General features: G+C 42.7%; 1 protein-coding gene across 3 annotated transcripts; it reads left to right on the top strand.

Annotated features, from left to right (window-relative positions):
* Positions 1-1,993: 1,993 nt before the first annotated feature.
* Positions 1,994-17,449, top strand: trappc14 (trafficking protein particle complex subunit 14). Of its 3 annotated transcripts, none has more exons than XM_085400594.1 (12): positions 1,994-2,544; positions 4,864-4,926; positions 8,160-8,289; positions 8,483-8,569; positions 9,423-9,543; positions 9,661-9,808; positions 13,002-13,063; positions 14,331-14,503; positions 14,991-15,124; positions 15,362-15,507; positions 16,223-16,384; positions 16,872-17,449. In XM_085400594.1, exons 1-11 carry the CDS (start codon positions 2,110-2,112, stop codon positions 16,362-16,364), a joined length of 1,641 nt encoding a protein of 546 aa, XP_085256720.1. In that variant the 5' UTR covers positions 1,994-2,109; the 3' UTR covers positions 16,365-16,384; positions 16,872-17,449. The 3 variants fall into 3 exon arrangements, with proteins under 3 accessions (XP_085256720.1, XP_085256721.1, XP_085256719.1); XM_085400595.1 differs by having other exon boundaries at positions 1,995-2,544; positions 4,864-4,947; positions 9,739-9,808; XM_085400593.1 differs by having other exon boundaries at positions 1,995-2,544; positions 4,864-4,947.

Below are 17,449 nucleotides of genomic sequence, written 5' to 3'. Positions count from 1 at the left end.
AAATCTTTTTACTGAGCTCACAGACCTACACAATCATTTCCCGTAGACTTCTATGCAGTGTTCATGCAACCCGAGGATGCCCTGCCAGCATTAGAAACACTGCAGATTTAAATGACGTAGAATTAGTAGATACGTGAAACCATGTCATTTTATAACTATTCTGTGAAACAACCATATTTGATCGACAGGTTGGACTGCTCAGTTATCAGCTAAAGCTAGTGAGTTTAGTTAGCAGGCTGCTTTGTACATTATAGTTAGCACTCAGAAATATACTGAGGTATAAACTGTCTCGAATCAGATCATACAGCAGGCCAAGGAGTTCATAACACTCCTCCCGAGACATGTTTTGATATTTAGATTCTTTTAGATAATTTAATTTAATTTCACAGAAACATTTTTTTTTGTAATATTCTGTTCCTTGAAGTGGACATCAGCTTGTTTGATCACAGAATGTGAAGCTGAGTGAAGCTGAAAAATATTTTATTCAGAACTGTGGAAGTTGTCAGAGATGCAGGACAGACAGGGCAAACAAAAAGATTAAAGGACGTGCCAGCGTTTGAGGAGCCTGAGAACGGGCAAAATGATGACACCCACAGTCTATTATGGACAAGATGTATAAGCTCTGAAGTTATGAGGTTTGGTTTCTCAGACAGGAAATCGCCTGTGAAGGGAAACATCTTTCCTTGGCAGCCTTGTTGAGGACATTTGTTCTCATTTGTTGCCTTAATGGACTTGCTAATATTTATTTCAAAGTGTTGCCTATTTTCTGTTTGATGTAGTCAGAGAATCACATGGTTGTGGGCCACGTTGTTTGATACTGTTGTGCCTAAAAACTTCACAGCCCTACATTTAACAGTTCTTATTTTGGATGAGGTGCATCAACTCCTTTTAGCTTTCACCTTCCCTCTCTGATGTCTGGCCTTCCTCCACTTCATCCTTTGACTGATTCCTTTTCGACAGCTCTGAGTAAAATCCTTTCTGCCTCATTCTGCCCTCTACTTCCTGAAGTATAGACACTGTTCGAATCGGTTATGAGGTAGTAAGTTCTGCCGACTTAAAAGAACACAGAATAAAAGTTTTGTTTTGGAAAGCCTGTAATTACTACGCATTTGAGAAATCTAGATCTAAGTTAAGATGCTCAAATTAAAGAAGGAACAATTTGAGTTTAAGCAATAGAATCTACAAAAAACAGAAGTATCACTTAATCTCTCATGGCCATAAAATATGGAAGCTGATGTGTTCTGTTTGCCCAGCCCACACAAAAGCCAGGATGCCCCCTGACAGTACAGCAGGAGTCATATATATGGTGCATGATGTAGAAGTATCAGACTCGTGTCCCCAAAGGAGGACAAAAGTTAATTGCTGGGTCTTAGGAGGATATCGCCAACTGACACAGTTATAATGAAGTGGACGTGATTGGGAATGAAAGAGGCTGCCAGCAAACCTCCAAGACTGTGGCTGTAATATTACCTTAAGAACAGTGTGCAGAGAGCTTCATGGACTTCAGCTTCATGCTCCCAGTGATGGGTACGACCCCTCCCTGTTCATGGATCAGACAGTTTGGTGTGAATGAACACCTGACAGAACACCTGAGGAAATAACTAGAGCAGAGATTGTGATTCGGGCGTCCGGTTCAACATCAGTGCCTGACCTCACAAATGGTCAGATTTCCCATAAACACAGACCTGCACCTTGTGGAAAGCAAGGTTCCCAGGTGAGCTGATTAAGAATGGGATCTCACTCAGGTTCATGTGTGTGTTTGCAGATGAGCAAATATTGTTGGCAATATCGTGTGGCAGCTGTCAGTTAGGGCTGCATGGGCTTAGAGTTAAGCTTTAGTAGGAAGTCACTGCAAGGTGACGTAAAATGATCTTATTATAAATGTTATTTATGTAAACTGCATCCTGGTACAGCATGCCTTCGTTTTTCTGGTTTTCGTCACTGACTTTTGATTGCATTGGTCTGATTCGTCTTCTCTACATCGATTAATCGTCCTGTTGTTTTGTCGCTATTAGTGAAAGGAAGCAGGATGCACACATCGGTGGGCGCTTTCAGTAAGCTCCTGTTCAGGCGCGGTGAAATGCAGAGGCAGAGTTAGCCACCGCCACGATGGAGTCGCAATACAAGTTTTGTTTGTATTTTCCTGTCGCCCAAATATCGAGTTTATCAGACGCAGCAAACTACACAACGCTTCCTCAGCGAAAGAACGTCTACCTCGGGGAGACTCTCCAGTTTCTGCTGGTGTTGCGGTTTCGGGGCTTAACGGACAGGGACGATGGTGCTCTGTCTCGGAAGGACCTGGGGGGTTCTTTGTGCGCTCTGGCGAGCGTGTGCGCCGCGGAGAGCTGGAGGCAGACACCGGCTGAGCAGTGTGACCGCATGAGCAGCTGCAGTGAAGACAGCGAGGATGTAGAGTGTAGGACCGCAGAACAGAGCGGAAGAAGACGGGGGGACAAGCAGACCTTCACACAGTGTCACCAACTCCTCAGTCATAAGTGCTCACCCAGTAGTGCAGCGATGCACAGCGAGACAGAACAAGCCAAGGTAAAATAAGCCAGTACTGAAGAAGAGGAAGTCCATAGATTTACACACATCTAATGTTTCTGCAGAACTGTCATCACTCATTGTCGCATGTTACCTACAACGAGACAGGAAAAAAATTGGTTTTTAAGTAACCTACACATATGTCCTAATTAGATAAAAAACAAAACAAAAAACAGGGTGGTTTAGATTGTCTGTACTCGAGTAGAAGTGCAGATACTACTAGTAAAAATACTCCAGTAAAAGTTACAGTACTGATTCTACTTATTTACTTGAATAAAAAAAAGTAAAGGCTCTAAATGTGCTCGAAGTAAAGGAAGTAAAGGAGGATGCTGAACCCTGTGCTATGTGAACATAATGATAGAATAATATCAGTAGAGGGGAACACAAACTTTAGTCTATTTTTGATTCTAATTATACTCAGCTTGAGTCTGAAGAAAAAGGAAAATCAAATCTATTTGCTGTTGCCTCCATTGTAGAGGGGACTTTGCCTGTAAACAGGAAGTGTGCACAGTCAGAGGTTAAAGTGGGTTCAGCAGGTGGGGAACCTAAAACTGGTTGTCACGGCTCAGTGTGGGGAACTGAATCAAACTCACACTCATTTCTCCTGAGAGCTCCAGTAGGTGTTCTTACTGTGCAGGCTGTGATCAGCTGACCTGCTGCTCTCTGTGGATGGACACACCTGGATTCAACCAGATGTGAGCAGATGTTTCATCCTCCACAATTTATACTGTCTTTATACTAGATGCTATAAAACCAGTATCAAGGTGGAGTTCATCAGTGGATCTAAGCTCATCAAATTCATGTGACTCTCTGCTACATGTGATTTAAGCTAACTGTGGCCATGAACCCACAGCCACTGTGCTTTACTTTAAGTCGTCCCAGTGCAGAAAACTAACCTGCAGAGGGTTTTCATGCCTTAGTTTGATTTGCAGCATGTTTCAAAATTAAAAAAAAAGTCACATGTACAAACAAAGTATCTCGTTTTAAAAAATCCCACGAGCATCCTTACCTTTAAATGTAAGCTCTCTTCTTCCTGCCACGTCCTGTCTGTCTGAGTGAAGTTAGCTCTTTCTTTTCTCTCCCTGTCAACACACTGTTACACAAACTGCGCAAAAACAATTTGTGTGTTTGCAGAAATGCTGCATTTGAAATGACCTTCAGTAACACATTACTCCCTTTATGTTCACTCACCTTCTGTGGGGCTGACTAGATGCTGAAGCCCTGCAGCTCATGAAGCCCAGTTTTAACCCCTGACTTTGACACACTTCAGCTCTTTTATGCATCATCCTCTGCTGACGATTACACAACAGGACTGCCATGGATGTGTTACTGTTTACACATAAATCAGTTTGATGTTTGGAGGCTCGCAGTAACAAATAATAACTCCTCTTGAATGCAAAGTAATGAGTCTGTTTTTGAAAATGTGAGGAGTGAAAGTAAAAGGTTACTTTTAGAAAAACAAACTACACAAGTACAAAAACACTCCCAGCACTCTCCTGTCTAGTCCCTGTTGTTACAAACCCGTCTGCGGGCCAGGAGATGGCATGGATGAGGCACTTGCTCCCCACCAACACCCACGCAGCCACAGGAAACAATCACTGGTCATTACATGGCATTTATTTACAAAGTAATGAGGCAAAAACAACAGAACAGGAGTGTCAACACTTCAGGGTGACCTGAGGCCAAAATAGTAAATAAAACAAAGCTAAGGTCTGATGGATGCCAACATACACGACCTCACAGAGGAAAGGAACCAAAATAAAGACAGAGTCTGACCTCCTGTCCAAAAACAGGAGAAAACGATGTGTTCAAAGTAACGGCAGCTCACCCACTCCACTTCCTCAGCTGTTAGGGGAAGTGTGTGAAGCGCTCCAGGCTTTATATATAAGGCTGCAGCCAGTCATTCAGGAGCCGTACATCCATGCACCAGTGGCAGCAGGGCACCTGCACAGTTGAATTACCATAACATGCAGAGTTAAAAGAGTTGCTACAACAAACTGTTCAGGAAAAAACAAACACATACAACAAATGATTGTAAAACTATTCTTTAAATTTTAATTTATCAGCTGTTGTAAATGTCTATACATAAATATCTGCAAACAGAAAACTGAAACGCATACATTATTTTCCACCACAATTAAAGCTAAACTAGCATTAAGCGAGCACAGGTTTCATTTTTTATTTACCAAAGTGTTTGTTTTAAGAGTTTTACCTGTGATGGCAGCTGTTAGATATCGTACTGTTGTGACTGATTGTTTAACTCAGTCCATATTATTTTATTTATTTAAACAAAAATTGTCTTATGTTGATCTCCTGCAGTCTGCTTGGGTGTTGGAAGACCAGCTTATCTTCTGTCTCACTGTCTCTTTGGACAAGCTGCCAGTCAGTACACGTAAAGCCAAGGTTGGACACACCTGTATGCATGTACACGTAGTGTGTGTGTGTGTGTGTGTATGTAGATAGATTGACAGCGCTGCAAACCCTCGGCCTTCTCTCAGTGAGCTTCATGATGGGGTCACCTGACGTGTTTCCCCTCACAGGTGAGCCTGTCAGGGCTCATTTGTGGAATTTCTTGCCTTCTTAATGAGGTTGGGACCATCAGGTGTGTTGTGCAGCAGTCAGGTTGGTGCACAGCTGACAGCCATATTTGACGACTGTTAGAATTCATATTATGGCAAGAACCAATCAGCTGAGAGAAACAACAGCCCATCATTACTTTCAGAACTGAAGGTCAGTCAGGCTGTAAAACTGCTAAAACTTTGAATGTGTCCCCAAGTGCTGTCACAAAAACCATCAAGACCACGATGAAACTGTCTGACATGAGGACGCCCCAGGAAAGGAAGAGCAGGAGTCCCCTCTACATTCATCCGAGTCACCAGCCTCAGAAATCACAAGTTAACAGCAGCTCAGATCAGAGCCCAGATAGATGCCACACAGAGCTCCAGTAGCAGACACATCTCTACATGTTCAGAGGAGACTGTGTGAATCAGGCCTTTATGGTCAAACAGCTGCTGAGAAACACAAGGAGTGGACATTAGACCAGAGGACATCTGTGCTTTGGTCTGATGGGTCCTGGCCTCCACAGTCACCTGACCTAAACCCAGTGTGGATGGTTTGGGATGAGATGGAGCTCAGAGTGAAGGCAAAGGACCAACAAGTGCTCAGCATCTCTGGGAACTCCTTCAAGACTGTTGGAAACCGTTTCAGGAGACGACCTCATGAAGCTCATGGAGAGAACGCCAAGAGTGAGCAAAGCAGGAATCAAAGCAAAGGCTGTTTGGAAGAATCTGAAATATCAAACATGTCCTGAGTTATTTCACACTTTTTTGTTGTTACAGAATTCCACATGTGTTCATTCATAGTTCTGATGCCTTCAGTAAAAGGAATTTAAATGGTGTAAAAAAACGTAAACATGTATTGTATAGGTTCTAGTGTTTATATTTGTTAGTGTTTGTTTGTACTGTGCTTATTATTCCTAAATGGTACAAAACTGTTCAAAAGTCTTGACTCATCCCTGATTTCTTTATACACTCAAACTAATTACAGGAACACTTTTTAATCAAAGTAAAGCATTAAATAAATTCAACCCTTGGTATATTAATCTGGTCAGTTAAGTTGCAGAGGGGATTTTTAATCGGTTTCAGTTGCTTTGGTGTTAATTACATTAACTACAGGCCGTCTAGAGGGCCAATAACAAGACCACTCCATCTATCCTTTCATTTTCTTCCACAAATCTGCGACCGGGTCACGGGGGCAACAGCCTAAGCAGAGACGCCCAGACCTCCTGCCTCCTCCTCTAGCCTATCCCGTGGAACACTAAAGCGTTCGCAGGCCTGTAGAGACATATAATCTCTCCTACATGTCCTGTGTCTGCCCCGAGGCCTCCACCTGGTAGGACATGCCTGGAACACCTCACCCAGGAGGCACCCAACTCCTGAACAACCTCAACCAGGAACTTGTCGCTGACCCGGCGTGGGCTCTCCGCCCTTTGCCAGCTGAGGTACATGGCCTCAGACTTGGAGGTGCTGATAAAAACCAATTCATTTACCTCTTAACAGGTTCACCCTGAGTGGATGTGGCAAATGTGAAAGTAATGGAGAAGTCATGGGGGATGTTATGCTGCCTGTAATAATGCTCAGCATGACTGGTTTGTTTGTAGGTTAGGGAATGGGCAACCTCATCCATGGAGGGATGCACATCCCTCTGCAAGCTAGGCAACGGCAGCTTGATGGCCGTTAGGTGTCAGAGTGAAATCTTTGGAGCCACTGTCAGATGATACGCTGGTGTAGCAGGTCCTGGGTTTCTTGTGTTGCACCAGAATGGTCACATGGTCTCATGTGACAAGAGTATGATGAAGGAACTGATACTATTGACCAGCCCCCACACATGCCTGACCTCAATCTAGACATTGTTTCGGTCAATCTGAGACTATGCACCTGAGACGATCCAGCTCAGTGATACCCTGGATCAGTTCTGCCTGATATTGTCAGGCTTGCACACTACTGAGTAGAAATGTTATTACAATCAACCAAAACTAAACTAAAAACAAAAACTAGATGACAAAATTTTTAAAACCAAACTAAAGTAAAAAAGAGGAGTAAAAGCATACCTGAAGAGAAAAACACACAATGGAGTACATCATGGATCGGCCTCCTCGGAGCCCGCATCATCTTTACAGAGAACAGCAGCAGCCAACAACCCTATTAGACCTCTGGAAAGCCCTTCAAGAAGCCCGGAAAAATCTTTGTGAAGACAGAAATGACAAGAAAGCTTATCTTATCTACAAACTCTTGTTTTTGCTTTATTTCCACTGTGGTGGACTCCACTCACACGCAGGAAGTGTGTTGCTGAGTTTTGTGGTACGATGTTTGCAGTTGTTGTTTGTTCAAGAATAACGTTAGAGTGAGAAACGTTGGCGTGTGAGAGCTCTCGTCTCGTCTGTGTTTACCTCCACATTGGTGACCCCTGACTCGAACACGTTAGGAGCCGAGGATGACGACGCTCCAGCAGCTGCTGGCCCTCTGCCTCCTGCTGCAGCTGCGTCTGCTGTGGCGCATAAGCTGCCGGATCCCCGGGAGGCTGGAGGTTCAGTTCGCCCTTCGCAGCGTCTCAGGGACAAGGCTGGCACTGGCAGTCAGGAAACGCTGCAGACAACTTGAGTTTCAGTAAAACTTTATGTATTTATGTATAAGGGCGATCGTGGCTCAAAGAGTTGGCAGTTCGTCTTGTAACCGGAATGTTGCCGAGCCCCGGCTCGGACAGTCTCGGTCGTTGTGTCCTTGGGCAAGACACTTCACCCACCGCCTACTGGTGTTGGCCAGAGGGGCCGATGGCGCGATATGGCAGCCTCGCTTCTGTCAGTCTGCCCCAGGGCAGCTGTGGCTACAACCGTAGCTGCCTCCACCAGTGTGTGAATGTGAGAGTGAATGAATAGTGGCATTGTAAAGTGCTTTGGGGCCCCGAAAAGCGCTGTATAAATGCAATCCATTATTATTATTTCCAGTTTTCCTAACAAAGTGTAAGAAATTAAAGGTGGCTTAAGACTTTTGCATAGTACCCTGTATGATGAACTCTAGAGGTGGAACCTGTAGTTGAATGCCTCTCTGTGATGACAGATTGTAGTCACTGTGTGGAAGCAGATGGAGGAAAATGCAGAATTAAGGGAGCTTGGCTACCTGACTCTGCTGCAGTTTAGGAGTCCAACATGCACCTTCAGACAAGATCTTAGCACCTTCAAGGCACAAGGTAAACACGCCATCTCAACATACTGAATGAGCTCTGTGTGTCACAAGAGTTAAAAAGGATTGTAGTCTAAAACCTACAACTAATGAGGTCATAAGACTAGGAAACCAGTATCTGTCCCATTGGATTACATATAAATTATAATTCCATTGTCCAGTCTGATAGTAAACAAACACCATGGTTTCCTCTTTCCTAGTCAGCACTACCCTGGATGTTCTTCCACCTCCCAGTGTCCAGTGTCGACATATGACTGTTTCTGGAAAACATCTGACCGTCCTCAAGGGTAGAACAGCAGCTCATGCACACACAGACACAAAACGTGGACTTTTATTATTTTTTTAATTGTATTTTCCCAAATCTGGATCTCTCCTAAACAACAGCTACCTGTCTCAGTATTAAGTGAAACAGCAGCCGCTATATCACGACCCTTAAACTAAAGCAGCTACGTGTAATGTTTAATGTTGATCATTAACCATGTCAGACGCCACACAGTTAAGCGCCATGATTCATTACTAAACAGTGTGATACGTGGTTTCAAATCCCTTTTGTTATTATGGAATTGACATTTTTTCATCATACAGTTCTCAAATGAATATTTGAGTGTTTCTTAGTTTTAAGCAAGTGTCTCATTTCCCCCCCACATAGTTAGTCAAGTAAGAAATTCGTTGCCAGGAGTAGTCCTAACATAAACCCAAACACGTTTAAATACGGTTTAAATGCAACAGTAGGGGGCAGCCCACTGGGGTTTAAATAGGGTGTAATTACTTGTGACTCGCCACTATTTGATTTTAGAGCTTAAGTATGAGGTGAAACGTCTTCAAGAAACTTAAAGAAGCCCAGCTGGTTGCTTTCCGAGCTCCTTAGAATTATCCATCACGTAGTCCTGCCTCATTTTTGTGTAATCAAAGTAAACGTCTGTCACGCTACCTTCATCTGATTTTTACTGCATTTTAAACTTCAAACAAAATGAATATACACAATATACAATACTATTCTGTTAAATTGAGCAAAAATTGGGAATTTGAAAGGTCCAGAAAACTGCGTCAAGTTAGCAAAACACCAAAATGATGCAATTGTACCTAGAAGTACAATAAGCTCATAAACAGCTAATGATTAGTGGGTTACTTTTTCCTCAGTGATGAACTGCAGCTCACAGGACAGAATGTGTGTCAAAGATGTGAAGATTCTTCCAAACTATAACTCGTCTTACCTTCCCATGATGCCTGATGGCTCAGTGCTCGTAGTCGACAATGTCTGGTAAGTACATATGCACTCGGTGTGCAAATGCTTTGTAAGCAGGGAAGTAATTGGCAAGTTGTTTTCTGTGTTCTTTAGCCTCCTAATGAGCATAACGCTTTATACTTTCTATTAAAGCCACCAGTCAGCAGAGATCAGCATGGCTTCATTCTGTCGGATAGACAACAAATCATCACATTTACCTTGTATGCTTAGTGCCCTGGAGGAGCAGACCTTCATTTTTCAGCTGCAGCTACAAGAGAAAGAAGAACAGCAATCCAGCAAGGTGAGAAGGCACACTGGAGAGTGTGTCGTTACTTTTTTAAAACCAGTGCGATTTTGTGAAAACAAGTTTTAGTGCAAAGTTAAAGCTGCCAAATGATTACAATAAATAGTAAGGAAGTAAAGTTTATTTATATATTACCTTTCACAGACACGTGTCACAAAGTGCTTTACAAGGTAAAAACACATATATCATAAAACCCTGTTCCAATTAAAAGCTTTTTGAAATAAACACGTCTTTAGCTGCTTTTTGAAGGTCTCCACTGAGTCCACACACGGTAGAAATAAAGGAAGTGATTGTACTAACAATTTGCTTGCATAAACCGTGATTTATATATGATTTACAGACGTGGACAAAATTCTTGGTACCCTTCAGTCAATGAGCGAAAAACTCACAATGGTCACAGAAATAACTGTAAAACAAAAGTATAAGTAAATACAAATTCTATGAATGTTAACCATTGAAAGTCACACATTGCTTTTTAACCATGCTTGAACAGAATTATTTAAAAAAAACTAAATGCATGAAACAGACCTGGACAAAAACGATGGTGCCCACAACTTAATATTTTGTTGCACAACCTTTTGAGGCAAACACTGCAGTCAAGCGATTCCTGTAACTGTCAATGAGACTTCTGCACCTCTCAGTAGGTATTTTGGCCCACTTCTCCTGATCAAATTGCTCCAGTTGTTTCCAGTTTGAAGGGCGCCTTTTCCACACGGCATGTTTCATCCAAAGATGCTCAACAGGATTGAGGTCAGGGCTCATAGAAGGCTACTTTAGAATAGTCCAGTGTGTGAATGTGTGCGTGAATGGGTGGATGACTGGATATGTAAAGCGCTTTGGGGTCCTTAGGGACTAGTAAAGCGCTATATAAATACAGGCCATTTCCTCTCAGCCATTCTTGGGTGTTTCTGTGTGTTTTTGGGTCATTGTCCTGTTGCAAGACCCATGACCTGCGACTGAGACCAAGCTGTCTGACACTGGCCAGCACATTTCTCTCTAGGATACCTTGACAATCTTCAGATTTCAATGTACCCTGCACAGATTCAACCCCAGAGGACGCCCCAGAACATAACCGAGCCTCCTCCTCCTTCATTTTTCTGTCAGTGAACATAGAGCTGATGTGTCTTGGCAAAAAGTAAAATTTTGGTCTCATCTGTCCACAGGACATCTTCCCAGAAGCTTTGTGGCTTGTCAACATGTAGTTTGGAAAATTCCAGTCCGGCTTTTTGATGATTTGTTTTCAACAATGGTGTCCTCCTTGGTTGTCTCCCATGTAGCCCACTTTGGTTCAAACAGCGACGGATGGTGCGATCTGACACTGATGTTCACTGAGCATGAAGTTCACCTTGGATCTCTTTAGAAGTCTTTCTGGGCTCTTTTGTTACCATTCGGATTATCCGTCTCTTTGATCTGTCATCAATTTTCCTCCTACGGCCACGTCCAGGGAGGTTGGCTACAGTCCCATGGATCTTAAATTTCTGAATAATATGTGCAGCTGTAGTCACAGGAACATCTAGCTGCTTGGAGATGGTCTTATAGCCTTTACCTTTAACATGCTTGTCTATGATTTTCTTTCTAATCTCCTGAGACAACTCTTTCCTTTGCTTCCTCTGGTCCATGTTGAGTGTGGTACACACCCTGTCACCAAACATGACATAGGTAGGTAGGACCGCAGAGTCATAATTCTCCCTCACAGACAGAATTATGACTTTGTTTTCTGCTTGGCCGTCACCCAAGGATTTACGTCCCTGATAAACAGGAGGCTCACTATCTGTTTAACCTCTCCCATGAACTAACACTGGCCTCACTGCGTCAAGTGTGTGTGTGTAGAGCATAAGGCCCATTTGTAGTGCACATGCATACAACTAAGTGACAGGAGTGCTCTTGCTATTACTATTACTAATGTGACACGATAAAAATGTATGATTAATACATCAGAAAAGAAATCTGCCACATCACAGTGCTGCTTTCATTATTGGTCACCACCGTTTGTATTACAGAGGTTAGAACATGCCATAGGAATTAAAGGCACTCTGCCTTTTCTGTTTACTTTATACATGCTTCCCTTAGCCTGTATTATTCAAACTCTTGCAGTCTCAGGCGCCTGCTCTGTCTACCAGTAGCTGGGGATTCACTCCTCTAGTATTCCTGCTGATTCCTTTCTGTGCGCCGCTCATGTATTGAACCATTTGCCTGTTCAGCCTCCGATATGATGCCTGACAGGAGCTTCCATGTGGTACTGAGGCAGGTTATCATGCTTGCTGTATTTCTTTCTACTTCAATACCGATAACTTCCCTCCACGCTACCTTGATCTTGACCTCCAGTCTCCTTCTCCAGGGTACTGAAGGGTATTGATTAGTCTCAGTGATGGTTACAGTAGGAACTGTCCGTAGTGCTGCATTCACATCATCTAGTAGACCTTCAGAGAGTGCTTCACGTAATCTTGGTAACCGAATACGGAGGGTCCAAATTTAAAGCTTCACCATGATCCTACCTTTCAGGTCAGTTTCTCTCACACTCAGCGCTCCTTCTTCCATCGTACCTGGGCTTGGTACCCAAGCTCGGGTGGGGGTGATGATGATATCTCCCCCCAACTTGTCTTCCTGGCTCCCCCTTGCCGTAGCTTGTGTGTTGTACCTCGTCAGTCTCTAGCTGTGACAGCAGTTCCTTCCTCCAAATGTTGGAACACTGAGTTAGTAGTTGTTTTGCTGACAATCTGGATGCTGGAGATACCAGAGGTCCCACATCCCGCTCATGTAACCTCTTCTCCTGGGGTTACTTGCATATTAGTACTCCAACAGTGCCCTGTTCTCATCTCTTGCCGACTTGAGCCTTCTTGTTTCAGTACACTTTTCATCAGTATCCTGGCTCCTCAACACCTGACAGGGACCTTGTTAATCCTGGCGATGGTATGGTTTCCCTTTTCTCTTGCCCATATCCGAGGTAGGCTTGGTTAGCATGGGGCATCTAGCCTAGGGACCTTATCCCACCTGTAAAAACTGAAAATTTAATGAGGATGCATGGAAATCACATGGAAAGACCATACCTCATAATGCCTCTCATCACCTTGTCACTTCTCTGCCCTCTATGGGGCTTTCAGTCTGAAGCCTCCCGGAGAGTCCAATGTGAGAGGTAGAGGGGTCGAAGAGGAGGTTTTAATTATTAAATAATGTTGTTGTCTTTTCATAGGGTTTGGAAGTCCCATTGTTGGCTGTCCTACAGTGGCACAGTCCAGTACATCCTGCCATGAGGTAACTATTTGTCTTCTTGTTGAGGTATTTCTGTAGCAGTAGCAGTACATAACAATCCTGGAGTCTGCATGTACTGTGTATATGAAACGACTGCCGTGTATTTTAAAGTAATTACAGCTGCTGCTTGCATCCAGTAAAGGATGGCAAACAGACTTAAAGTTCCCTTTGAGTTTTTATTTATCTTTTGCTTAGTGTGGTCTACAAATAAAGATCGTACAAGTTTATTTAACAGAAATAACATTCATTTCCCAGTTGATCACTATTTCACATGAGTCACTAGAGGGCACCAAAGGATCATCAAAAGGCTGCAGGCTGCTAAATACAAATAACCTTTAATATACATATATATATATATATATATGTATATGTATATGGAGAGAGAGAGAGAGAGAGAGAGAGAGAGAGATCTATAATCCTATATTTTTGGATCTACAGCACTATTATGTTATTTGACTGAACACAAACATATAACAGGATTTAGAGAAAATTAGTATAAAAATAAATTGATTAATTTCACCAACTGTGGCAAAATAAAAACAATTTTTTAAACAATTTAAGAGATGATATTTATATGACTTCCAGAATTTGTAGTTTAACATCTATTTTAAATAACAACTGAGTGCGTGTTTGCACCCTTAGCGCAGACTGTAGCAACTATGGATCATGTATGTGGCTGCACTACATTAGACCTTTGACCACTATGCATTGCTGTAGAAGGACAGCAATTGCTCAACAAACGCAAGCAGGCGTAACACTGCGATAAGCACTGCAAGAGGATCCTGAGTTCAGTTCCAGCGCCTGGGGCCTTTCTGTGTGGAGTTTGCGTGGGTTCTCTTCCTCCCACAGTCCAAAGACCAAAGTTTAGTGGGATTAAGTTAACTTATAATTCTAAATTGCCCATAAGTACGACTGTGAGTGGGAATGGTTGTCTGTCTCTATGTATCAGTCTTGCAATAGACTGGTCGACCTGTCCGGGGTGTACCCTGTCTCTCGCCCTGTGGTAGCCGAGCTAGGCTCCTGCCCCCCGTGACCCTGACAGGGATAAGCACATTGTGTCATTTTGTATGCCTTTATGTGTGAAATACAAAATGTATTAAAGAAGAAACCAAAACACTCTCCATATAAGAACATTAAATGACTTTTTTCTGTTTATAATTGTATAGAATTGAAATTGTAGTCTTGTTGTGCTATTTGTTTTCTCTTATAAGAAGAATTCCTGCTATATGTTCTAATAATAGAAATATAATACTTATCATGCTCTCTCCAGATGCATCTCTACTTGTTACTCGATACCCAGTGTTCACTTAAATCGTCCGGAGTTGGTGATGATGGCGTCCTGCCCAAGGACCGTCAGGCCTCAACAACACTTCTGGGTGAAATATACGCTGCTCAACAATTTGCAAGATTTCCTTGCTGTTCGTCTGATCTGGAATTCAGAGGGTGAGTATCAAATCCTACAGACAGTTCCTAGTGTGTGGGAAATAATTATTTGCTCCCTCTCCTGAATCTGCAGCGAGTCAATGGACAGAAACTGAGGTTTTGGACTTGATTAGCATGGAGAGAAATTGATAGACTGCTGCAACAACACCTACTAGATCCGTAGCCACCATTTTTACTTCCGTAAACAGAGCGCGTTGTGTGTGACGTCTGCTTTTGCACATGCGGGCCGCTTTGAGGGTTCACCCTAGAGCGCGTTTGCTGTCACATTTTATTTGTATTGTGAACAAGCAGCCAAAACAATTGGATTTGATAAAAAAAATCAGATTTGAGCATTAAGACCTGCAGTGTGAACGTAGCCTTAGATTCTTGCATTGGATAAATATTCTCTGCTCCAATCCTCTATCGGATACCTAATCCAGTCTAAATTCTCATTCTTCCCCCTGCTTATGTTTGTTACCTGCTCCTCACTGTCCATGCATCCATCTAGGAGGAAGTGAGCAGGATCCCAGTGTGGGAGCGGTTGTGTGCCAGTCTCCACTCAACAACCTGGGCCAGTGTAAGAAAGGTTCCATGCTGTCCTTCACTGTGGCCTTCCAGATTCTCAAAACTGGGATTTTTGAGGTACCAAAGGAAATAAGTTGTTAAATGTATTGACATTGTCTTAATATTAACAGTGCACAAACCCAGCCCAGTAAATCCTGTTTATGCTCCGTTTAATGTTTGATCCTTGAAGAACTTTAAACCAGGAATTACTACACCGCTCATACTGCTGTATTGTTTTTATTTGGCACAGTTTTGCTTGACAAAAAATGTAAGTAATGGCTTTCCATCTTCCACATGTCTATGATAACGCGGTAGCTGAGCCAGCATATGAAGTTTACAGCTTCTGTGCCCGCACCGCCCACGGAGCCTCAGTCACCTTTGAAAAACACCTTCGAAGGACGAAGCCTGAGCCGGTTAAAGAGCTTCCCCCACCACCAGCCATTTTGGTCAGTAAATCTCAGGTATGGAGGGTCATTGTACAAGACTGCTTCTCAAACTGTGGGGCACTGAGATACTTCCACTGGGGTGTGGGTGACTGGGAAAAAAAGTTTTTATTAAATGAGTAAAGTTAAGTTGAATTAATTGAAAACTGTAAAAAGGGAAGAAATGACCTTTTATCAACTTGGGTGGGCGAGGGTTGTGACCAAGATCAAAGATACAAGCAACAGAAACGAGCTTTCTCCAGAGGGTGGCTGCCCTTTCCCTTAGAGATGGTGAGAAGTTCAGTCATTCAAGAAGTGCTCAGAGTCGAGCTATTGCTTCTGGAAATGAGCCGGGTCATTGTTTTGGGCATCTATAGGTTGCCTCATTGGCTCCTCTCAGGTCAGGTGTTCCAAGGTGTCCCACCTGGAGGAAACCCTGTAGCTGACCCAAGACAAACTGGTAAGACTATATCTCTCTGCTGCCATGGAAACGACTTGGCGTCCCCGTGAATAGGCTGTGGGAGGTGGCTGGAGACTTCTCTGCTTAGGTTGTTTCCAGAAGAAGAAGATGGATGGAAATTCCTTTGAGCTATGTCAGATTTAAGCCAAATATGTTTGTATAAAAGATTCACATAATAGACGATACACTTTTTAGAGACATTGTAGTAGTTATGCAAGATTGGAGACGCATTTAAGACAATCTTTCATATTGCAGTCCACAATGATGTCTGTGATATCTTTGTTCTGGGTCCAGGTCAGGCACTATGGCAGAGCTCCAGACAACAACCTCTCCTGCAGGAACTGTTAATCGAGCCCCTCACCTGCCCCCCGACCCCAGCTTTGTTTCACTGGTAAAAATAGCCAAGAGAGAGTGTAAGGTGCTAGTGCTGGAATGAATCAAAGATGTACACAAAAGGTAGGAAACTTTGGTGCATGTACTGTTCAACATTACCTGTTTTATTGAGGTGAAACATTAACCGCCTTCTGTAGTTGCACAATCAAAATGGACTGGCTCTTAATGTTGTAAAAATAAGACAAAACTTAGGAAGCTGGAGTGAAATACGTTTCATGTTACTTAATGTTCATGGTTAACATTCAGCTTCTGGCTGTAGAAAAACAATACAACAAGCTATCATGGGACTAAAGCAACACGACAGCCGAAAGTGTTAGTAACCTTTGTCCAAGCTGACTGGAAGGAGCGGTTTGATTCTAAGTAACTTTAGACCCCCTAAAATTAATTGGAATGAAATTTGTATTTCGATTATTTGCCATCAAATGGATAGTGGTGAAAAATGTCCATCTATCAAAATGTACACAAATGTAAATCTACTGCAAACTGGTCTAATGTTGGTACATTTCCTAGGAGCATTTTAAACTTCTTCTCACTCTGTTTCTCCGTTCAGGTGATCTGGACTGTGGGAGCTTATGACAAAAGCATCACTGTTCTGTGGCTGTGCTTCAACACAGAGCAGCCGTCAGATCTTTGTCTTCATGAAGAAGAAGCAGCAGTCCTACTATAATAAATGGTAAAGATGGAGTCAGTGAATGAGGAATGAAAGATGAGTCAGAGGACTGGTGCTGATGAGATTCTGATGTGAGCTCAGGTCAGTGGAGGGATACTTCTGTTTGTTACGCTTCTCCCTGATGACAAATTCCCTCCATCACATCAACATTTTTATTTCCTTTAAAGACCTTTTAAAAATGTTTGTTTTTGCTAAACCTGTTTAACTGTGTATAACTGTTCATACACGTCTCTGTTTATGCTTGAATCTGTTGGTTTCGCTCGAGTTTCCTTTTAGCATCATTGAGTCAGGCTCAATAGCACAAAGTAAGCTCCAGTATGTTCATGTCTCAAAATGTGGATGTGATAACAAAACTTTTTACTTTTTACGTTTTTGTAAAGAAATGTTTTTTGTTTTGTTTTGCATACTGTGCCATGTGGTCTTTATATGTAACAATAAAAATGTAATTACTCATTCTA

Source organism: Rhamphochromis longiceps, linkage group LG3 (genome assembly GCF_057381845.1).
Source record: "Rhamphochromis longiceps isolate RC_006_pf linkage group LG3, R_longiceps_female_GT1.1, whole genome shotgun sequence".
NCBI classification, from domain to species: Eukaryota; Metazoa; Chordata; class Actinopteri; order Cichliformes; family Cichlidae; genus Rhamphochromis; species Rhamphochromis longiceps.
Note: the sequence above shows the minus strand (reverse complement) of the source record. Positions and strands in the feature narration are given on the sequence as shown.

Coding starts and splice junctions, on each gene's coding strand:
- trappc14 (XM_085400593.1), top strand. CDS start 2,110: ATGGAGTCGCAATACAAGTTTTGTTTGTATTTTCCTGTCGCCCAAATA. Junction 8,290..8,482: donor TAGCACCTTCAAGGCACAAG/GTAAACACGCCA, acceptor CCTCTTTCCTAG/TCAGCACTACCCTGGATGTT. Junction 9,809..13,001: donor AAGAACAGCAATCCAGCAAG/GTGAGAAGGCAC, acceptor GTCTTTTCATAG/GGTTTGGAAGTCCCATTGTT.